The 23,835-nt window shown below is 47.1% G+C and overlaps 1 protein-coding gene across 1 annotated transcript in view; it reads left to right on the top strand.

The window, feature by feature from the left end:
• Positions 1-23,835, top strand: part of CDHR3 (cadherin related family member 3) — a 51,474-nt gene continuing 27,639 nt past the window's right edge. The window contains exons 1-6 of the mRNA XM_036327550.1: positions 1-249; positions 2,066-2,231; positions 5,430-5,527; positions 16,618-16,712; positions 17,418-17,522; positions 22,611-22,759. Coding sequence (XP_036183443.1) covers positions 166-249; positions 2,066-2,231; positions 5,430-5,527; positions 16,618-16,712; positions 17,418-17,522; positions 22,611-22,759 — 697 coding nt within the window. The 5' untranslated portion in view covers positions 1-165. The remainder of the gene's footprint in view (positions 250-2,065; positions 2,232-5,429; positions 5,528-16,617; positions 16,713-17,417; positions 17,523-22,610; positions 22,760-23,835) is intronic.

The following is a 23,835-nucleotide window of genomic DNA, read 5'->3' as shown; positions in this document are numbered from 1 at the left end:
ACAAAGCTTTGTGTTCATGTAATTTTTATCCTTTTTAAATCCACAGCGGGAGAGGCACTACACCTAATTCACTTACCTGCTACTAGTAACGTGGCAGAGAATTCTTCACCTGGGACTTCAGTGCACAAGTTTTCTGTGAAATTATCAGCATCCCTGTCACCTGTGATGCCAGGGCTGCCCCTGATAATCAACACCAGTCCCCTCACTGAAGCCTTCAGCGTGAACGCTCTGTCAGGCACCGAGTTTGAGGTAGGTACCATCTTGCAATGGGAGTTACCTGCAAAGAGGAGTCCTGAAGATGAGAGGCCTATGGGATTCTAGAACAGTGATCATTTCTTCCTCTTTCCCTAGTTTACTCTCCATTATTCTAAGATCCAGAAGTCCTTTTTCGGGCATGCTAGAGCCTTCTGCTGCACTAGGTGCCCCTCTAGCCTTGGAATCCTTTTTCTCTATTTAATCTAGTCCAACTGAACATTACAAATCATCTATAATCATAAAAGCGTAATATGCTAATTAGACTGGACAGCCGAACGACCTTCCGGTCGTCATTCCAGATAAAGCTGTGGCTGTGGGGGCCGAGGCAAAGATGGTTAGGGGTGATCAGGCAGGCAGGTGAGCGGTTAGGGGTCATCAAGCAGGCAGGTGAGTGGGTAGGGGTGATCAGGCAGGCAGGCAGAGGCGGTTAGGGGTGATCAGGCAGGCAGGCAGGCCAGCAGTTAGGAGTCAGTGGTCCCAGATTGCAAGAGGGATGTCTGACTGCCAGTTTATGGAAGGGACCTGTGGGATTGGGCCTAAACCAACAGTCGGACATCCCCCAAGGGATCCTGGATTGCGAGAAGGTGCAGGCCAGGCTGAGGGACCCCTCCCATGCATGAATTTCATGCACTGGGGCCTCTAGTGTTACAAATAAAAGGCTTGTTTCTTATTGCCAACCATCCTGACATGATATCAGGTGTAAGGTGTGCTGACTGTAACTAAACTCTTTGGGTGTTTTAGTTTGAGTATTGATCTCCTTAAAAGTTGGGCTCTGATGAAATTGTGTCGGTGATTCTGCTTTTCTATGATTCTGTGACTTTTCAGACGGAAAAGTATGAGGAGACTTAATATGGAAGAACATGCCCTGACTAAAAAAATATGAGCCTAAATGTCCAATGCTACTGTGTGAATGTTTCCCCATGTTAAAGAGCCATGGTACCACTGCTCCGTTTTCTAATTTGTTGATTGAGTCTTTCCAAAATACCAATGGTATTTTTCACAGAACTAACACAAATATTACTAAAATTTATATGGAACCACAAAAGACCCCATAGCCATACCAATCTTGAGAAAGAAGAACTAACTTGGAGGTATCACTCTACCTGATATCAAACTACAGTATAAGAAAAAGTATCTAAGAATTCCATGGATGAACTCATTTAATCCTCACAACAATCATATAAAGTAGATGCCATCCCCACCCTCCATCACCCTGACCCTGTTCACTTTTCTCAATAGCATTTACCACCATTAACACACACACACACACACACACACACACACACACACACACAGATCATGTTAGTACATGTCATTCCTTAACTCTGCAGATGTATCTTTCTTCCCTTGTTTATTCTTGGAAGTGGCCTTGGGAAAATTAGAATGGAGTGATGAGTCAAGATGTAATTTAACGGCAATCCCAGGAAAGTGTGGCATCTCATTTTTAAAGACTAGAAAATCCACTACATTCAGGGTTGCTAAGGGACTCACCTAGGAGCCTAACTTAAGTAGTGATGGGTTTTTTAATTCTCTGGTTTTCCATTTTCTGTCAGTAGAACTAGAATATCTCCTGAATATTTTTCTTTTTTATGAAAAACAGCACCATATACAGCAGTCCCTTTAGTGGAGAAGTGTCCTGGGGCTTGTGTTGGAAGGACTAAGGCAAACAGCCAGTTCCTCTGACAGCGAATGAAAGGTGGTTTCCAGGATGCTGTTTGCTTTCTTCCTAGTAATAGCCATTTGCAAAATGCATGCACACAAAGCTGACCTTCTTTCACAAGATCTCTAAGAATTCTGCATTTACTTTTAGGTTGTCACTACTGGGAAAGAACAACTAGATTTTGAAACAGGACCAAACATGTTTGATTTGCAGATTTATGTTAAGGATGACGTGGGTGTCACTGACCTACAGATCCTAACTGTCCAGGTAACAGATGTGAATGAGCCACCTCAGTTTCCAGGCAACTTGGCAAAAGGTAAGATACACAGGGTGTGCCATGCAGCCCAGATGGTGGCATCAGGGAGGACCCTGGAGACGGAGCAAACCAGAAAAATAAATGAAAAAGCAGCTGTTTCCCTGGGAAAGGCAGGTGCTTAGTGTGCAGGAAATAAATAAAATGTCCCCCAGCCCAGAGCTCCCAGTAATAATGCCCAACAACTTACAAAGCCCTTCTCTTGGGCCTTTCCCAGTCCTGGGGAGGAAAAGGAGGCTCGGGACCTCAAGTGGATCATTCTGAAGGAATCTGGCCAAGCCCACCAGGCTCATCACTACGTACTACTGGTCATTGACTGACTGGTTCATTCTCCCCAAGGACGCTGACCCCTTGAGAGCAGTGTGTGCCTGGAATCGGCTACAGAGCAGAGATGACACTTTAAGGGATGGGAGCATAGGGTACCGTAAATTCCTGAATAATCTCCCCCTGGCTCATGGCTGTGGATGCCACCAAGTCTATCATTTTAGTCCAGGTTCTCCCCTGAACTCCACTCAAATATCCACTTGAATATTTAATAGACATCTGTAATATTGTGATTTATAATAAGAAATATATATTTGGTTTTCCTCCGGTTCCTGACACAAAGCTTCTAAAACCCGTGGCTTTTCTGTGATGAGAGTGATAAAGATATGTTTTGTTATGTTGATGATGTGATGTTTGGAATGGTGGCCAGCAGAGCCAATCCTGTGATTAGAGGGTTGGAACTTTCAGTCCCCTCCACACCCCCTCACACACTCTCCTCCCCAGGCCCCACCCCCACCACAGCAGAGCGGAGAGAAGGTGGAAATGGAGTTCAATCACCAGTGGCCAATGATTTCATTAATCATGCCCAGGTAGTGAGGACTCCAGACAATCTAAAAGGGGTTCAGAGCGCTGCCAGGTTGGTGGAGATTCAGGGAGAGTGTGGTGCCCAGAGAGCATGGGAGCTCCGGCCCTGTGCACTCTTCCATCTGGCTGTTCCTGAGCTGCAACCTTTTATAATAAACCAATCATCTAGTAACTAAAATGTTCCCCTGAGTTCCGGGAGCCACTCTAGCATATGACTCAAACTCAGTGAGGGCATTTCGGGAAGCTTAGATTTATAGCTGGTGGGTCAGAAGCATAGGTGACAACCTGGACTTGAATTCAGATGGATTTTCAGCTGATGTCAGAGAATTTCTTGGTGGTGTAGGAAACCCCCCCCCCCCCACACTGGAGTTGGTTGCAGATTATGATATCTCAAACTTGATGTGCTCCCAATCTAAGCTCTTGACTCCCACTTCAACCCCCTAACCCCCACCATCCCCACCCAAAGCTGCTTTTCTTGTCTTTCCCATTTTAATTAATGGCAACTCTGTCCTTCTAGTTGCTTGACCAAAACTTCAAAGTCAATCTTGACTTTTTTCTGTCTTTCACATCCAACATCGAATCCATTAGGAAATGTTGTCACCTTGTAAATCTATGCAGAATCCAACCATCCCTAGCCTCTTCACCGCTATCTCCATGGTGCAAGCCACGAGCCATGTCTCACCTGAATTACTACAATGGCCCGCTTACTGGGCTCTGCTCTGCCCTTGCTCCTACAGTTGATTCTCCATACAGCAGCCAGGGAGATCCTGTCAAACATCAGTTAAATCAAGGCATTCCTCTGCTTAAAACCCTACAAGGACCTCTCATCTCACCCAAAAGGGGAGCCAGAATCTCCTTAAGGCCCCATCAAATCTGGCCCATACCACCCTCCCCACCGACCATGTTGTCTCCCATGTCTCCCCCTCAATCCGCTGTCCAGCAGTCCTAGTCTTCTCGCCAATCGGTGAGCACCCCAGGACAACCTACCCCGGCATCTCTCCCGGCATTTGCTGTTTCCTCTGCCCCGTCCTGCTCCATATCTCTGAGGCTCCTCCTCGTTTCTCTTAGGAATCTTCATTCAGCTGACAATGAACCTCCATAACCGCTCTATTTCATGTTGTAACCCAGCTCACAACACTGCTTCCCTGATTTTTCTCTGTAACATTGTTCAGTAGCATTCACACATTTTACTCATTTATTATCCATATCTTCCCACAGATTTCAAGTTCATGGGAGCAGGAATTTGTGAACTGCTGTATTCCCAAAGTGTAGATCAGTGCTTGCTTTTTAGTGAGAACTCAGTAAATGCTTCTTTTAAAAATGAAAGCATGAGCAGTGATAAGATAGATGAAAGCTGAAGTCAGATGGCTTGAGTTTGAGTTTTGATTCTATCACGTACTAGCTGAGACAACCCAATAACACCTATGAACTTGTTTTCTTGTTTATAAAGTGGAGAAAATGACCGTGCCTACTTTCTAGGGCTGTTGTGCAGATGAAAGAGGAAAACATACAGGGTGGGGCAAAAGTTGGTTGACAGTTGTGTGTATGGAAAATAATTCAATAGTTAATAAATAATAATACAAGAATAAACTGTTTTGTGTACTTGCAGCTGCAAACCTACTTATGCCCCACACTATACACTAAGTCCTCAGCACAGTGCCTTACAAAAGAGTGAGTTAACCTTAGCCTTCTCGCTCATCTCTTGATCAGAGACATTCTCAGAAAGAGAGAGGCCAGGGCAGAGAGCATGTTGGCCCTCGGGCAGGGCTGGGGGTGCCCAGTGGCACTGCCTGCCCCTCCCTCTGCATGAGCACCAAGAACTCTGAAGTAGATGAAATCATTTTTTGGTCCCTTTCCTGGGCCTCTCTCTGCAACCCTCTCTCAGCGGAAGTGAATCCCTGAAATGAGAGGCCTTATGATGGAACATAGGCTGAGTGTAGGTCAAGGGGTAGCCTCAGCTCAGGTTGGGAGGAATTTACACATTAAAGGGGCTCTGAAACTTGGAGCAGCCTCACCCTGGAGGTCACTTTTCAACTCTCTGCCCTTATCACCCTCCTCTCTCCCACCAAACAACAGGACCCCAGGTCACCTCTCTCTAGAGGAAACACGGGAAGATTTGATTACCAGCAAGGCCAACCCTAATACGCTGCTAATTCCCATAAAAGGATCCACTCCTGCAAATTGGCCGTGGTCTCACTCGTGGCCTTTATTATTGCTGCCCTCTTTCCCACAGTGCCAAGACACTTCATTTCCTTGGCTGTGTTTGGTTTCCTTTGGCTTACTTGGCTTGGGGATTTCTCATTTGCTTTATCTAATAAAATGTTTCTTATTCCACTGTGTACGTGGGTGTAGGTCTAGACCTCTACATAGTGGAAGGAGCAAACCCTGGATTCAGTTACCAGGTTGAGGCCTTCGATCCAGAAGATACAAGTCAAAATATACCCCTCAGTGTAAGTCTCCTTGTTAACCTGGAGAGGGGGCTGACCCAGGAGCCTGGCGTCTCGGCAGCGTGGGCTTGGGCAGCGGTAATGGGAGAAATATGCTGCCAAAGCATAGAGGGCAGGGGAGGTGGGCATCGGAAAGGGCACTCTGGAGACAGATGCCTCAGATTGGGCTCATGGCTCTGTGTGATCTTGGACAAGTTCTTAATCTCTCTGAGCTTCAATTTCTTCGTCCAATAAGAGCACCTACCTCGGCAGGGGTACCATAAGTATTAGAGAATGAACGTAAGGCCACTGAGCACAGTGCCTGCCTAGCATATTAAAATTGCTCAGTGTTTTGTTTCTTTAATTCGAAGGTGATAAAAATCCAGCTATATTATTTTAAAAATAAGCATAAAATGTATACTCCAAAGGCATTAACATTTCCTTTTCAGAGATGAAGCCACGCTGCTTGGAGCCGAGTTAATAAAAAATAAATAAAAATAAAAACGAGTCCCAGGAATTCCAAAGAAAAGGAGGAATTCCATAGAGAAAAGCAGATTAGGTCCTGGAGAGTTGCTTCATGGTTCAGTCTGAGACAGCTGATCTCTCTTCTCTCCCTATAGAGCTCTTGTGACCAGCAAACGTTAGGCAAAGAAGCCTCTTAGCTTGGCAAGGATGCCTCAATGCCTCGCTCTGCCCCTTGAAGCTGGGCAGCCCAGGCGGGAGAGAATAATGCCCGTGGACTAACCTTGGAGCAGGCTACCTCCTGCAAACCCTGCCTTACAGCAAAGAGAACACTTGAAATATGACACTCAGGGAATTGGTAACACCAGGAGGCTGTTTTTGCCGTTGGCTGCATGATTTGCAGCTTCAACAGGACGGCTTTTTCTAGGAGGAGGACGTGAGCCTTGGGAATAAGCTCCAGGACCAATATAATGTGGTCCACAGGGTCTGAAATAAAGCTGTTTAAGATTATTGGATATATCTTAAGTTAGAGAATAGTGGATGTTATTATTAGAAGATATCCCTCTGTCAAAAAATAAAAGCAACTGTTAACAAATCCAAAAGACAATGGAGAGGAAAAGGGGAGACTTTATTCAGGTAATAGATCCTGACCCACCAATTGGTCCAATTTTATGTAAATGAGAATTCTAAATTGCACAGTTCTAATTGGTCGACATCATGCACTCTGATTGGTCATTATGGAGCAATTCTGATTGGTTAGTAAAGATGCAAATAAAGATATAGCTATGAGATTCTGATTGGATGGAGTAGGTTTCAGTTCATTGTTTGAAAACAAAAACTAGGAACTGCCTTGTAAAGTGAATTCAAACCGCAGGAGACCAGTGCAGGAGGTTGAAAGCTCTGTCTGAGATTCTTCCTGGTGTACAGAATATGCGAGAGCTTCTGTCAGCAGATGGCCACTAGACTGTCATTATTTATAAAAGCTGGGCCCTCAGTTGACTGTGGGGAGTCCATCGCAGCAGATAAATGTCTTTTCTGGGATCACATCAAATGAATCTTCTCAGGATCCATACAACCCATTCATTTATTTAAGACTCTATTTGCAGGAATAAGTAAACGAATATGCAAACACTTAATGGGTTTCTACTATGTGCTAAGAGCAATAATACTAGGTCCTTTAAATGCCTACTTATTAATAACATACTTGTTATGCCAGTTATAAATGTGTTTGTCTGAAAAGAACAGAAGACTTAACCACAGTGGCAGATACAGGATTTTCTTCTCCTAGAAGAAGTTCAGAGACAGGTATTTGCTGCCTAGTTCAGAGCTAGCATAGCTGCTGCCATCAAAACCTGGGTTCTTCCTATCTTTCTGCTTTTCCACCCAGAACATACGGGATTTGTTTACAAGATGGCTGCTACATCTCCAGCCTTTACTTCTAAGTTCCAGGTAGGAAGAAGGAGAAGGAGAAAGAGAAGGTGGAGGAGGAGGAGGAGGAGGAGGAGGAGGAGGAGGAGGAGGAGGAGAAGGAGGAGGAGGAGGAGGAGGAGGAGGAGGAGGAGGAGGAGGAGGAGGAGGAGGAGGAGGAGGAGGAGGAGGAGGAGGAGGAGGAGGAGCAGGAGGAGGAGGAGGAGGAGGAGGAGGAGGAGGAGGAGGAGGAGGAGGAGGAGGAGGAGGAGGAGGAGGAGGAGGAGGAGGAGGAGGAGGAGGAGGAGGAGGAGGAGGAGGAGAAGGAGGAGGAGGAGGAGGAGGAGGAGGAGGAGGAGGAGGAGCAGGAGGAGGAGGAGGAGGAGAGGAGGAGGAGGAGGAGGAGGAGGAGGAGGAGGAGGAGAGGAGGAGGAGGAGGAGGAGAGGAGGAGGAGGAGAGGAGGAGGGAGGAGGAGGAGGAGGAGGAGGAGGAGGAGGAGGAGGAGGAGGAGGAGGAGAAGGAGGAGGAGGAGGAGGAGGAGGAGAGGAGGAGGAGGAGCAGGAGGAGGGAGGAGGAGAGCAGGAGGAGGAGGAGGAGGAGGAGGAGAAGGAGGAGGAGGAGGAGGAGGAGGAGAAGGAGGAGGAGGAGCAGGAGGAGGAGGAGGAGCAGGAGGAGGAGGAGGAGGAGGAGGAGGAGAAGGAGGAGGAGGAGGAGGAGAAGGAGGAGGAGGAGCAGGAGGAGGGGAGGAGGAGGAGGAAGAGGCTGAGGAAGAATAAAAGGAGGAGAAAGAAAATAAGAAAGGGTAGAGGGTGAAGGGGGCAGTCCAGGCCAGTCTGTCCCCTTTTTTGGTAGGAAAACAAAGACCTTCCTGGAAGCCCTAACCAGAAGACTTCTGCTCACTTCTCACTGTCCAGAACTCTGTCATAGGACCACTGTTGCTTGATGGTGACTAGGGAAAAAGGGATTTTGGATGGAGATTAGGTCAGCAACCCCAAGTTATACACTTAAACCTTTAGTTCATTTCAACATTTACCAAAAATCCACTATGTGCCAGGTTTTCTATTAGCTACTTTGGATACAAAGCTGACTAAGACACATTTTTGTACCTCAAGAAGTTCACAATCTACCTCAGTGGTTCTCAACCTTCTGGCCCTTTAAATACAGTTCCTCATGTTGTGACCCGGAACCATAAAATTATTTTCGTTGCTACTTCATAACTGTAATGTTGCTACTGTTATGAATTGTAATGTAAATATCTGATATGCAGGATGGCTTTAGGCGACCCCTGTGAAAGGGTCATTTGACCGCCAAAGGGGTCGCGACCCACAGGTTGAGAACCACTGGTCTAGATGGAAGGCATTCATGCATACCCCAAATAATTATACTTCAATAAGATAATTACTGTAAAGTTTGTACAAAATGTAGTAGGAGCAAAGTGGGAGGAATCTCAGCTGTAAAGAAAAATATTTATTTTTAGATATCCATTTGTACTATATTGTCCCAAATTATGTAGAAGGAACAAGGTCATGGTCCCTTTAAACCAGTGGTTCTCAACCTTGGCTGCACATTAGAATCACCTGGGAAACTTTTTAAAATCCTGATTTCTGGGCCCCACCTCTGGAAATTCTGTTTCTTTGTTACTAATGTTGTGGCCCCACCCCATAACAAAGAAACAGAATTTCCGGAGGATGGGGCCCAGAAATCAGGATTTTAAAAAGATTCCCAGGTGATTCTAATGTACAGCCAAGGTTGAGAACCACTGCTTTAAACATACCTCCCAGATCAAGTTGTCCCTTTCTGCTGAAGGGAAGCTGTCCAGGTAGGGAGCAATGCAGCAGGTGTTGCTCCCTTAAAAGAAAATGTACTGCAATCGAAAAGGGCGGAGAGCAGCTGCAGGGATGTGGCGCCTGGAACTGAGTGGCTTCTGCAGAGTTGTTGGAGGAGGGAGCACTCCCAGCGGCAGCAAAGTGTTAATGAGTATTTAACACCTGTGCTGGAATGAACAGCTGCGCAGAACTTGACAGCCCGCCTGCAGGAGCAGTGAACATAATCTAGAAGGAAACTTTCTCAGGCTAGAAAAAGGTAGTAACAGTTTAGGAAGTAACATACGATGGCCTTTGTGCTTCGACATTTTATTTTGGGCTCTTGGGGGTACTAAATGACATATTTTTGCTCTGTACAAGGAGAAAGGAGATGGGTTAATGTGCTATTGATCAAACCCATGCTTTTCAACCTTGGCTGTAAACTGAAGCCACCAGAGGAACTTTTAAAGCAAAAACACCCAGATGTCTGGGTCCCGCCCCCTAAAAGTCTGATGTAATTGACCCGGAGAGTGGCCCAGGTGTCAGGCTTTAAAAGTGTGGCTCAGTGGTTGAGCGTCGACCCATGAACCAGGAGTTCACGGTTCAATTCCTGGTCAGGGCACATGCCCAGGTTGCAAGCTCGATCTCCAGTGGGGGGCATGCAGGAGGCAGCTGATCAATGAAATCAATAAAAACATATTTAAAAAAAATTAAAAACAAAATACTTAAAAAAATAATAAAAGCCCCCTGGTGATCTCAGGTACAAACAAGGGCTGAGAACAGATGCTTTGAAACAGTTTCCCAAACTTCCCAATTCTCTGTTTTGGATTCTGTGGGTCTGGGATGGGCCTGGGAACCTGCAAATTTGCCAAATACCCTGGGCAATTCTTCTGGTCAGAAAGGCCGGGAACACTAGTTTATGAGTGTTTCTCAGAGGGGTCAGGCCCTGTGTGAGAAAATACATAGGCTGCTTTTTTAAATGCAGAGTCTTGGACTCCACATCAGAATGCTGAATTGGAACACTTCCCGGGTGATTCTGATGCCTCTACCCTTTGAGAACCACTGAACTGAACAAACAAGTACAGACTTTAATACACACCAAAGCATGTGCATGAAGCCACTACGCTTGGTCTGTGCCTGTCATCTTACCCGGTGTGTCCCAGGAGTCACTTTGCTGGTGACAGCAACTAGCAGAGAAAGGATGAATTAAAACTTGCTCTAGGACATGTCCAGAAACCCCAACTGCTTTAAAATGACAAATCCTTATCCAGCTTAATGAAGTGAAACTGTGTCACAGAGGAAGTGAAATTGGGGCTAATGCAGAAACCACTGGTATTTGCTTCCTCGGTTTTAGAGAAATTCAAAGAGCATGTGGTTGTAAATTGTTGGGACCAGCATTGCTCAATTGAGCTGGAATTTGACCGGAAAAGAATGCTGCGTATATATAATTTTAAATGTTCTCGTAGCTCCATTCAAACAGTAAAATGAGACAGGTGGAATTAATTTTAATATAGTTAAGTCAATATGTCTGAATTATTATCATCTCAACATGTAATCAACATAAAAACGATTTGTGCAATATTTCACACCTCTTTTTAAAAAAATATATTTTATTGATTTTTTACAGCGAGGAAGGGAGAGGGATAGAGAGTTAGAAACATCGATGAGAGAGAAACATCGATCAGCTGCCTCCTGCACACCTCCTACTGGGGATGTGCCTGCAACCCAGGTACATGCCCTTCACCGGAATCGAACCTGGGACCCTTCAGTCCGTAGGCCGACGCTCTATCCATTGAGCCAAACTGGTTAGGGCTCACACCCTTTCTTTTTTTTAATGCAAGTCTTCGTGCAGCTCCTCTCCTTTCAGACCAGCCACACTGCAAATGCTCAGTAGCCACAGGCACCTGTGGCTGGACAGTGCAGACTTTGAGCCAGCATCAACCCCCCTGCCCTGTGCACCTTCTGTGTTGTGATGGGGTGCAGGCGATGCATGTTCAGAGGCAGGCGTCGGTGGTGGGCTCAGAATATAAAGACACACAGGATGGTCTGTGCGTGAATAATCATATCAGCATTTCTTCTCTGGACCGCCTCCTCCTGCCCTTTCTCCACCTCCTGAAGGAGGCTCCATGCAACCCAACCCCTCCTGCTCACTCCCACCTCCCTCCTCTCCCCCTGCGTGGAAATGGCCCTGTAACTGCCGCACAGCCTCCTCCGAGACTCTCAGGACGTTAATCAGTTTCGCAGCTGGAAGCAAAGTGATCTAGTGCAGCAATTCCTCCATTAAGGGGCTTTCCCTTGGCCTTTCCATTAGGGAAGGACTTTTGCATAAAGTGAAATGTGCTTTGTCTTCACCAGGGCAGACAAAGGATTAAATTAAAAGAGCAATAACCTTGCTAGTAGCTGGGCTACCAGGAGGGCAACAGGGAAAGGAGTTCTCTCCCCGCCTCTGTCTGGCGCATGGCACCGAGAAGTGGCAGCCGGTTGTGTCTTTTGATCTTCCTGAGTTTATAGTGACTGTCAGGAGATGGGACTTTTCAGATCCACTTATTTCTGGGTGAGGGAGGGAAGTGAGGCCCTTGCCTGGGCCAGGTCACTCTAGTGAGAGCTGAGGTCTCTGACCTGACTCCTGCTCAGCCCCTTCTCCTGTGTTCTGACAAATGTTGACGTTGGTGCCCTGACCCTTTCTTTCCTGAGTGACAGCACTCTCCCTGTTCCCCATGCACTTCCACTGCCCTCCTCCTCCCCACAGACACACACCAGTCACGCAGCTACCTGTCCGTTTGGAAGCCACCACTGAAGTCTTTGCAAGACACATTCTGCTCCGGGTTCTTATTAAAATGCTGAAGAAAGGAGAAAGCAGGGGTGTTGGACAACTCCCACTCCCAATACATCACCACTGACCACTGTTGGTACATTGGGAGAGACGCTCTTTCGAATAGATGGGGATCATTGTCCTTACGATTAGCAAAGCCTAAATCAAAGAACGGGTCTCGGGCTGATTATTAAAAAAAAAAAGGAATGACAAAATATGAGATAGATTCTGCAGCTTTATCAGTAAAGGATTGCTATGGATAGCATTCTGCATTTACAAATGTGGCTCTTTTAAGAACATTCAAATACTTGCCTATAACCTATTTAGCTCACCTGTATAATAATACAACATGAACGGACTAAGTTAAGGGCTTCAAGTAGGGTTTTTTAATGGTAATTTTTTTCTCCTAAGCACACCCTCCCCTGATCCCTGTCTCCACCTCCCACTTCTGAGTTGGGATAGGGATGGGAAAAGGGGAAAAGGGGAAAAGGGAGGAATTGAGGCTTTTATTAAAATATTCAGCATACAATGAAAAACATAATAGGATTGTGGCATCATATACGTAACTTGAGACAGCCCGGTTGGAAGGTGTGCCCTGTGGTGGGTCCTCTGGGTGGGTCTGGGGCAGTGGTTCTCAACCTTCCTAATGCCGCGACCCTTCAATACAGTTCCTCATGTTGTGGTGACCCCCATTTTCATTGTTACAAATTGAACATAATTAAAGCAGTGATTAATCACAAAAACAATATGTAATTATGTGGTTTCCGGTGGTCTTAGGCTACCCCTGTGAAAGGGTCGTTTGACCCCCAAAAGGGTCGCAACCCACAGGTTGAGAACCGCTGGTCTGGGGCATGTTCTCAGCGGCTTACAGCCATTGGCACTCCCAGGACTTGGGAGGCATAAGGGTCCTTCCTTCCCTCTGGACCTTGACTGCTCTGTTCTTCGGAAACAGGAGGCGGAATTCTTGTAGCTCAATTCCATTGCAGGCCTGAAAGCAACTGATGGCTGCAAACCCGCACAGGTTGACTCATTATTTGCCTGTGACTCCAACTGCAGTGGGGGAGCCGCCGGAGGTGCTGTGCCCTCCCCAGGGAGCCTGACATTTCAGGAAACTGGGCCAGCTCCCTCTCGCCCTCCTTTTTCCCGGCACCAATGGCACCATAAAGGGTGAATGGGGCAGGAAGCACGGCTCCTCGCCTTCCACACTGAAGCTTTTGTGTCCGTGAGCAAACCGCAGCTGCCAAGGGGCTGCAGAGAGAGAAACCTGGGATGGTGGTAAAGGAATATTCCCAGCGGGGAAACTGTGGAGCTTGTCTGACAAGCATTTGTTAACCGAATTGATCTGATTACTCAGGACTTTTCTTAGCCAGTCCTGGAGCAGAGAGGGGCTGCAGTTGCTTTTCATTCTATTTAATTTCTGTTTTCCAAGAATGAATATCCAGGGAGCAGCCTTGATTAAACAAGCCTTTAAAAAGGGGAGAGAATGCCAGGTTTTACAGAAAGCTTTTGGAATTGCTGGCAAATGGCCACATGACACAATATTTTTAGTCTATGGATATTATCTCCTTTCTAAGTACAAAACTGCTATTCCCATTAACGCAAGCTCATAAGTTCAAGGATAAAGGAAATTAGCACGATGCTAAAAGAAAAAAAATCAGGATTCCAGGAAATCAGACTTTTAATAAAGATTCCCCATGCTCCTACTTCTACAGTTTTACTCTTTCTATCTGGCTCTCTTTTTTCTTTTTCTTTTTTCTCGTTCATTTTTGCTGAGGCTGTAGACAGAACTGGAGAAGGTTTCATAATCAAGACTGGCATTACCAAATTCAAACAGATTTTTTTAAAGTTTAACAAGTTTTTTGTTGCTGTATTTTCAAAAAAGATTTTAAGATCCTTTAAGTTTGGAATGCTGCTCTCAGACGGGAAACAGGCAAGAAGAAGACCCCAATATTTAACGTTTAACACATATTTATTGAGCATCTATTACGTGTTAGGCACTAGGGACATAGCAGTGAGTAAAATGAAGCCCTTTTCCTCCTGGATCTTACATTCTAACTGGACAGGGATAGTTAACATATACGGAGGGCTCACCATGTACAGGCCCTGCTCTAGAACTCTGCACGATAGGCCATGCCCTATTTTATTACTCTTTGTTGCACAAGCTCTCACAGCTGAAAAGTGGTAGAAACAGGATTCCGATTCAGCTGTCTGGCTCCAAAGCCGCGGAACTTAACTCTACCGCCCCAATTTGTGACTCTTCCATTCCAGACGGGCCTAAGCGTCCTCCTTCCCTCTTCCCATCACACTCTGTGTTTATCCCTTTTGGACTGCCTCTCCCATATCTTCTTCGTGTGTTTCCTCAGTTGACCATAGCTTTTTGCACAGCAGGACCTGACTGTCATCTCCATATCCCAAGACCTTGCATGGTTGGGGGACCAACTAGAACTGGAGACCTATCTCCTAGAGCAGTGGTTCTCAACCTTCTGGCCCTTTATATACAGTTCCTCATGTTGTGACCCAACCATAAAATTATTTTCGTTGCTACTTCATAACTGTAATGTTGCTACTGTGATGAATTGTCATGTAAATATCTGATATGCAGGATGGTCTTAGGCGACCCCTGTGAAAGGGTCGTTCGACCGCCAAAGGGGTGACGACCGACAGGTTGAGAACCGCTGGCCTAGAGCATTTCAAAACATGTGAAAAGACATCCCCGGTTAGGTGCATGTGGGAAATGCCCTGCTTGGGTCTATAAACCATTGTATCACATCTAGTGCGAACCTCTGATCTATGGATACGTGAGGATTCTCTGCCAGGAAGGCTCTGCATAAAGACATGGAACTGCTCCGTGTGCAGGCAGCTGCAAGCCTACGCCCTTGCTCCCAGGCTATGAGCAGGAGAGTTGAGGGGGAGGGAGCTTGGGATTTAAACGTCATGCCGCTGACTGCATATGCAATTTGGGGGCTGGGAGAAGGGCACTCCTTGGTATCGCCCAAATAGTTCCCCTCAAAAATATTTCCTCTCTAAGTGACCAGCCAGAGAGACTTAGTAAAATACCCCCTACAGTAGAACGCCGTGCCACCATTAACCAGGCAAGCTGTAAAATAAGATTTAAGACTATGGGGAAATAAATAAGCTATAAATGAAAAGCGCAGATATTATAACATCAGCCCAGTTTTTTGGAGGGTGTATGTTTGCATAGAAAAGAGCATAATGCTATCCATGAAAATAATGATGACTACAATTGAGTTTCTTTTTTATACTTTTCTGTCTTTCCCAATTTTTGTATAAAAGATATATTCATTACAACTAGGAAAATGTTATTAAATAGTAAATGGAAAGTAAGTACTTTTTTAAGTGGCTTCAAAACCACATAAATGCCCAAAGGAGACCTTTAATGTCTTTTCTGTGCATCTTCTCTTCTCTGATGGGGAGCTCAGCTGTGATGACAATACCAAGTCTCTGGGTTGGAATCCTTGGCTGGTGTTGCCTTTGATTCTAGACCTCAGGGGCCATGGCTGTGGTTGCAAAACCTCCTGGAGAAGAGGTCATCCCTCATCCATGTAGGAAACAATAAAACCTTCTAACCTCAAAGCCCTTTGGAACAAATGGACATACACGTGTGAGCCTCAGTGGCCTGTGGCCCTCCACATTTTACAGCATGCATTGGGATTTAATCCTCACAGTGACTTGAACAAGCAGTTGGTGGTATCATCCCTAAATTACAGGCAAGGAAGGGACTCATCCCAACCAGAATTTGGATTCAACTCTTCTGATCCAGGTCCTTCCCCTGCATTGTTGACCCCATCATGGGAGCAAGGGCTCCATCTTGGTGAGCACTGTGGAGAGCACAGGGTGGTCCTCCTATGAGCAGGCCCTTCGTGGACTGGACAAATAAGCCCATATTCCTGTCGGAGCAAGAGGTGCTGGGCAGAGGGTCATCAAGAGAGCTGGACTGGGCACTGGAAGCCAAGAAGGATGAAGACTCTCAAGTCCCCAAGACACTGGAAGACTTGACCAGCGGCCACAGCCCTCGGATGAGGTTTTGAAACAGCCCTTCTATATCTCCAAACCAGCTTCAGGCTTGGGCTCCATTAAGTTTCATTTCCTCTCACACTTGTCTTTCCCTTGGCCCTTCCATTATTTCAATGGATGATGCTTATGAACATGTTTTGCACCCCCGCTCTATCATAAGTGCGGTTAAGTGTAAAGGCCAGATCTCATTTACTTTAGTATTGTCCTGTTACCTAGGCATGGTGGCTGTGTTAAACAGTGTTGGTTAAAGAAGTGGGCCTGGGCGGCGGCAGTGAGAATGCCGTGACAGGGAAAAGGAGACGGGGCTGAGAAGCAGGAGGCCCAGGCAGGGCCTTTCACATGCATTCTGTAACTACAGCAGGACCAGCGACCAGCTCCTCGGGGTGTGGCAAGTCGGGGTCAGAGGCTCAGACCAATGGATCTAGACGTTTCTTGATTCAAGCGCCATTAAGCCTGAGAACTCACAATTTGGGCTTCATCCTGATGCATCAAGAATGTTCCATGAGCCAAGAATATAAAGTGGGAACTGAACAGACATGTCTTCTGGGGAAAGATAAGTGTGCTTAGTCACATTCTTTTTGTCCTTGTTTTTTAGTATTTCCTGATTTCTCCCTCGAAGAGCTTCAGCATGTCTGCTAATGGGACCCTCTTCTCCACAACAGGATTTGACTTTGAAGCAGGGCATAACAGGTAGCCTTTGCCGATGGCCTTGCTTGAAGTTCCTTTATCTGAGGGTCAAGGAGCAGGCGTAGTGCAGGCTGAGTGAGCGCAGCTAGGGAGGCCCTGAGCAGTTTCCTGCCTTCCTGCCAAGTGAAGAGGGAAGGGAGCCCCGGAAAGGGAATAAGTTAGTTATACGGAAGGCCTCCTTCCCCATCCACAATCTCCATCTGCAGATAATAAGAATGACGGTGTGGGAGAGGGCACCCAAAGCACGGGGAGAGGCAGCTGCCAGAGCTCTTTGCTAACATGAAAGCAGCAGGTGGAAGTGAGCAGGCCTCTGAGAAAAGCCGTGAGGAGAGGCCGGGGTCTGAAGAAGAAAGCACACAGGCTCGTGGCTCTGCACGGGCTGTGAGAACCAGGGCTAGTGACCTAATCCACAGGAGCCTCGGTTTCCTCACGCGGGTGCACACTTTGCAGAGATGCAGTGAGGAATGATGGAGATGGAGTGTGCAAGATGGCGGGCATGAGCACACGTGAGGTGGTGGCCATGAATGATACCTGCAGGACGAGAAATGCAGGAGTGGGGTTTTAGAGGTGGGGAAGAAGGGTGGGCATAGCAGGCCGGACTCTGCAGGAGCGCCTGGAGGGGGCGGCAGAAAGGGAACAGACTTTCCCCCCACCTCCCACCCCACATTTCAGAGCTTGACTCCCACACGTGGAATGTTCTCCTGACAGTTACCACCTCACTGTGGAGGTGAGGGACAGCCAAGGCCTCGAAGCCTCCACGTCGCTGCGGGCGAACATCGTGAACATCAACGACGAAATCCCACGCTTTACCAGGTAGGCCTGGGGCAATCAGGGCTCCGTGGGCCACGGGCACATCTCTCTTAGGTGACAGAGCCTCCTCAGACACATTTAATACAAGACAGAGGCGTCCTGCTCTGGCCTGGAAGAGAGATAAGAGGCCTGAGATCATCAGTGCCCTTTCCCTGGGCCTCTGGACTTCTGTCTTCTACATTTGCTCCCCTGATTCTGCACCCCCACATTCACAAGCGCCAAAGGATTGTGGGTATGGTGGGGCAGGGGTGGGGCTGGACACGATGCCCCCATTGGAGGCTTGCCACTGGGCTTATGGAGAAGGTAAATACAGTCTAATGTTTCTACAGTTTGGCTATTCGTGGTTTCAGTTACCTGTGGTCAACCACAGACTAAAAACATTAAATGGAAGATTCCAGAAATAAACAATTATAAGTTTTCAATTGCACACAGTCTTGAGTGGTGTGATGAAATCTTACAATGTCTGCTCCATCCCTCTTGGGGCATGAATCAGCGCTTTGCCCAGCGTGGCCACACTGTCTTTGGTCCTCTCCACCCCCTTAGTCACTTAGTAACCGCCTGGGTTATCAGATAGACCAGTGCTTTTTCTCAAACGGTGTGCCGCAAGCATTTGTAAAACATGCTGGGTGCTCTGAGTTCCTTCCTGCCGTGGCGGGTCCCGTAAAGAGATCTGGCAGCTCCTACATCCAGCAGAGGTGAGAAGGTAAGTGAATCTGATGGAGGCAGCCTGTGGGAATGTGCCCAGCACCAGCTCAGGCACAAAGGGGAGACCCGAGCCTGTCATAGATGGGGATTGAGGAGGGGAACATAGGGTTCTGAGATAGCATATGACCCTGCAAACAGCTTGACTTACTGTAGAAGACGTTGCCTGCCCCAGTCATTGGTGGGCTCAGAGGCAGCCACGAGGAAACTGGCAAAACCACCTGCCTGGGGTTAACTGCATTAATGGCTGTGAATAAATTCAATCAGGAGGCTTCACTACGCAGAATGCTTGCAACCGATGACCTTGGGCCCCTTATCTCTCTGAAGCTGGGAGGTATTAAGACCATCCCACTCCCAGGCTAACCTGGTGCCATTTGGCAAAACACAGCACAGTGGTGAAACTTCTGGATTTTAGCAGCCTGCAGGCCAGGTGCTGGGTGTTGATGTGGAGGGAACAGCAGCAGATACATTCCCATGTAATGTTTCCCATCGATGTCTGTTGCCAGGTTAAGCTCAAAAGCACGAGGCAGTACACTTCTGCTGACGGGTTCCTCCAGGGGCACAATCCAGGCAGTTTATAAATAGTTATGACATCCCAGCCCGATTCAGACTCCAGCACTGGCCACTCAGCACCGTGGATTCATCAGTAACCCCCAGAGGAGGGTGATGGCGATGGGCTGGAGCTGACGAGTTCTGCAGCCCTCCCCATACCCCCGTTCTGTGAGGTGGGGAAACAGGCTAACAGGGTTGCAAAGGAGAAAATAATTTCCCCCAAGGGCAGAACTTGCAGACCATCTGGTTTGGACTACGTCTTCCAAAATAAAGCAATTGACCTCAGCAGAGAGAGAACATGACCTTGGCGGGTTGTTGGGGCCCCAGGGATCAGTCTGGAACTCTGGCTCTCACTTTCGGTTTGAAAGATGAACCTGTTAGGTTCCATCCCAGACAGAGAGCATGACCTTTATGGCCATCTAACCATTAAAAAAACCAGTCGACTTTATTTCAAACAGTGTTCCATGGCTGTTGGTTGGGTTGGGTCTGTGAAAGTCTGCGCTCTTGAAGGAGGATTTGGGGCAGGAGTTGCCCTGACATTGCCCGGATTGCTGGTGGTGGCACAGCTCCTCAGAGTGAGTCAGCTAGTCCCTCAGCCATCCACAATCCAAAAGAGTTTGCTTAGTTTCAAACTCGGTGCTGACTTTGAGGGTTTTCATGGTTCAGCCATGATTCTTCTCACCCCGCCGCCCCCCCCAACCCCCCCGAATCAGAGCTAGGACTAACCATAAATTGCTTAATTCAGGGTTAACAAAATTAAATCCTCAAACTGACTCAAGGACAGTGAATTTGAGTGTGAAGTAAAAATGTAAACTGTGGAAACAACTCTCCTATCTTCACTGTTTGTTAAGGTCCTACTAAGACCAAAGCAAGAACTATCTCTGCTGTTGAAAGAGTCTCCCTGGGTGGTGACAAACATCCGAACTTTATGGACTCACGAGTACACTCTGGGATTCTGCTATTACTCAAGCGGAGCACTAGATTATGAAAGTACTGGACTTACAGGCACTCTCCACATGCCAAGCACAATGCTTGCTATTTTTGCAGAGCAGTTTTTAGAGTAGGTCTTTCTCCCCTTCCACCTTTTTTTTTTTTTTTGTATTTACTCACAGTCTTTTTCAACCTGGTGCCTGGCAGCATATACACAACCTTATGCACCTACTGAATATTTATTCATAGTGATGAAGTCATCACATCACGGTCACCCAGAGTTCACCCCCTTCCCCTTGAGCATGGCCACTGGCTCTTGTCTACCCATCACCCAGGCTCTGGAGATCCTGTTATGAGGAAAAAGGTACGGCAGCAAGTCAGAGCTCTGCCCTATGGGATGGCTGCAAGGCCCCTGGTTTCACTGTGCTTTGAATGGATCTTAACTGTGGCCTGAGGGTAACATCTTTACATTAAATGATATTTTATTCATACTTGGGTCTTGGGTTCCCAAACCAAATAAACCAAAGATTTCATCTTCTGCCAGGCTCAGTGTCCGGCCAGCCAAAGGGAGGATGTTTTACCCGAGGAGCTGTGCCACTACCAGCAGCCCAACCAGTCCCCTTCCCAGGGACCTGCTTTCCTGGGGCGCCCGGCATGGACCAGATGAGCCTTCAGAAGCAGCGCGGTCCTAAAGGGCTGACATTTTGATCTGGATACTTCCTTGTGATGGGGGGCATCCTGTGCATTGTGGGATGATTAGCAGCATCCCTGGCCTCTACCCCTTAGATGCCAATAGCAGCCTCCTTCCCTTATTGTGACAACCAACATAATCACCCCCAGTGAGACCACAGCCTTAGGGAAGGAGGGAGGGGGAGGGGGAGATTCCCCTCCCAAGGTGTCCTGGGCCTGTCCTATGAGAAGCTGGGAGCCTGTGCTTGTCACCTCTGGTGATTCGTTGTAACAGTCCTGCTCAAACTTTAAAGTGCGTGTCAGTCCCCGGGCGTCTTTTGAAAATGCAGATTCTGAGGTCTGCACCCCCAGGGAGCCTGTTAAGAAATCAGGGCCCATGACTGAGGTAGCAGGGACCCGGCTGGGATGTGGCACAGGTGCCACAGGAATCTCTTTGGTGGAGGTTAACAGAACGCACTCCAAGTAACCGAAGGAAAACTCTAACAGGTTAGAAACAGGGGCTCTCAGATGGTAGACATAAGGGCTTGGTCCCGATGTAGGAGCTGGGGCTGGCCCCTCTCTCCTCTGACTCTGGTTCAGTTCCTGCCATTCCTGCCTCCTTGGCCCTACTCACTTGTCTAATCCTGGACCCATCAGTGGGCACAGCACAGATCCCCTGAGAGGGGGTGTGTGAGGTAAGTCAATGGATTGACAGGCTGCTTCAGTGGGACACTGGAGGAGGAGGAGTCCAGAGCACCAGGTGGCTTCTTGATCGGGACAAGATTACTGTCCCCCATCAGCGGACTCAGCTCTGGGAGGGGGGCAGGCCCAGGGTGCACGCAGGAGGAGGTTGGGGAGGGCCTGGGCCCAGGTTTCTCTTCCTGCCTCTGGCTCTGCCAGAGGTTCCCTGTCGTTTTTTCTCGCTCTGGCCCCACCTGCCCTCCAGGGATGATGAGACAGATCTGCAGAAATATTCTTTTAAAAAATATGTATATTTTTATTGGTTTTAGAGAGAGGAAGGGAGAGGGAAAGCGAGACAGAAACATCACTGACAGAGAAACATGGATCAGCTGTCTCCAGCATGCCCCCTACTGGGCATCGAGCCCACAAGCCAGGCATGTGCCCTCACCAGGAATCGAACCATAACCTCCTAGTTCATGGGTCGATGTTCAACCACTGAGCCACACTGGCCAGGCTGCAGAAATATTCTGAGCTCAGGAAATGAATGCCATCATTTAGGTCTGAGGTATAGCCTTCCCTCTTAACGAAGATCTCATGTGGGAAAATCCACGTTTAGGAAATTGGCAAATTAGCGGTGACTACTTGCCCCACTGAAGTGATTTTTCCTCAGCAGTAGGACTTCCTGCAGTTATTTTAAACAATAAGCCTCCCTTGTTGCATTCAGAATCACTCAATTTACCCAAGTTGCGTAGTTAAAACTTCAAAGCTCCCTGTCTTATTACCAGCCTTTTCTGAAGGCAGCGGAGGTCTGAGGAAGATGGGTAAATTGGCAATTTGAGGCTGTTTTGTAGAAGTCATTCTTGGAGGGCAGTGTTCTCACCTTGGCTTCTGCAGAGAGGTGGGGGGTGTACTCATTTCTCCATTCAGAGAGCTGAACTCATGATTAATGCTACCTGGGAAAGTACACAAGTTCTGTGCATACATTCTGCCTCCTCGAGCAAAGAAACAAAAAAGGACAAGGGAGAAATAAAAAAACAAAACAAAACAAAACAAAACTGAGCAGAGAAGAAATAAAAAAAAAACTAGAATAGAGAAGGTTTACAATGTGTCTGGTTTTGGTGGCTGCCATGTGATGGGAATCAGAAATCTGTCGTTCTGGACGTTATTTCCAGATGGCTTTTAAAAATCATTCAGGGACCTTCTGCACAAGAATTGGAAGAAAAAGAGAAGATGGCTGGACAAATCAACTATGCCTATTTTAAAACAACGTTAACGCTGATCTGAAATGGCATCAGGGATGGGTGAAGTCCGAGACCGCGGCCCACGTAAACCATTGCAGTAACGGCGCGGCGCTTTCATTGCACCCACAGGGATGTGATCCTTGGAAATACAACAGCCAGCCTCCCATCCTTTCAGCTGCTGCGTCCTCCCTCTGAGCATGCTGATGCAACTTCCACAGCTCAGAGCTATATTTAGCATGAACCAAAATACCCACCTCCAGTCTCTACCCTCCCGTGTCCCTGAAAATTAGCTGTGTCTGCTGTATTTTTGTTCCAGCCCAACGCGAATGTATGTGATTCCGGAAGAGCTGGGTCTAGGAACCATCGTGGCCAATATCACAGCTGAAGACCCTGATAATGAAGGTTTGACCAGTTTCCTCCTCTACAGCATCACTACTGTTAACAGCTATTTCATGATAAATCAGTGTAAGTAGCTCACGCACACATCATTTATGTGCATCTTTTAATTCAGCCAGCCGTTTGGGTTGTTTTTCAAATAGTTGTGTGCCTTCTGATCTGGGCATGCCTTTCGGTCTAGAATATCATAAGTTAACAGGGTAATAAGCGTCTTAAAAACAGCTGACATCAACCTGGCCGGTAGCTCAGTGGTTAGTGTCGGCCTGTAAACTGAAGGGTCGTGGGTTCGATTTCCAGTCAAGGGCGCCTACCTGGCTGGTAGGTTGGATCCCTAGCCTGGTCTGGGCACATGCAAGAGGCAACCAATCAATGTTTCTCTTTCTCTCTCTCTCTCTCTCTCTCTCTCTCTCTCTCTCCCTCATTTTGGCTATCTCTTAAAAAAAAATCAATGGAAAAAATATCCTCTGGTGAGGTTTAACAGAAAAATAAAAACAAAAAACCCAACTGGAATGGGGGTTGCAGAAACTAAACAGTCAACAGATGTACCACTATTTCACTCTTGAGGCAGGTTCTTTATGTAAGGATGGGTGAATTCATTGGCCTGAAAAGGGGGTCTAGACCAGTGTTGTCCAATAGAAACAGAAGTCACATAAGCCATTTTCAAGTTTCTAGTGGCCACATTTTTAAGAACTAAAAAGAAGCACGTGAAATTAATTTTAATAAGGCATTTTAGCTAACACCAATAGGTCAAAAACATTTTAACATGTAGTTAATATTTAAAGGTTATGAATGAGATATTTTATATTATTTTTTTTGTACCAAGGCTTTGAAGTTTGTTGTGTATTTCATATTTACTGCAAATCTCAGTTCGGACTAGTGGCATTTCAAGTGCTCACCACATGTGGCTCGTGGTTACTGTCCTGGACCACACTGATCTAGATCAATGTGCTGGATTGCTGGGCATTATTTTCCCATCTAGGTGTCTCGGTGCAGAGAAGGGAAGTTTCTTTTAAAATAGACCAGGCTCTCTGTTGAGTGACCCCCATACTTTTCATCTAAATTACTCAGCACACCCTGGCCAGTGTGGCTCAGTTGGTTGGAGCGTCATTGCATATGGTACACCAAAGGGTAGTGGGTTCGATTCC

This window comes from Myotis myotis, unplaced genomic scaffold (assembly GCF_014108235.1).
Source record: "Myotis myotis isolate mMyoMyo1 unplaced genomic scaffold, mMyoMyo1.p scaffold_m19_p_11, whole genome shotgun sequence".
Classification (NCBI taxonomy): Eukaryota; Metazoa; Chordata; class Mammalia; order Chiroptera; family Vespertilionidae; genus Myotis; species Myotis myotis.
The sequence above is the reverse complement of the archived record's forward strand: the minus strand, read 5'-3'. Positions and strand labels throughout refer to the sequence as shown.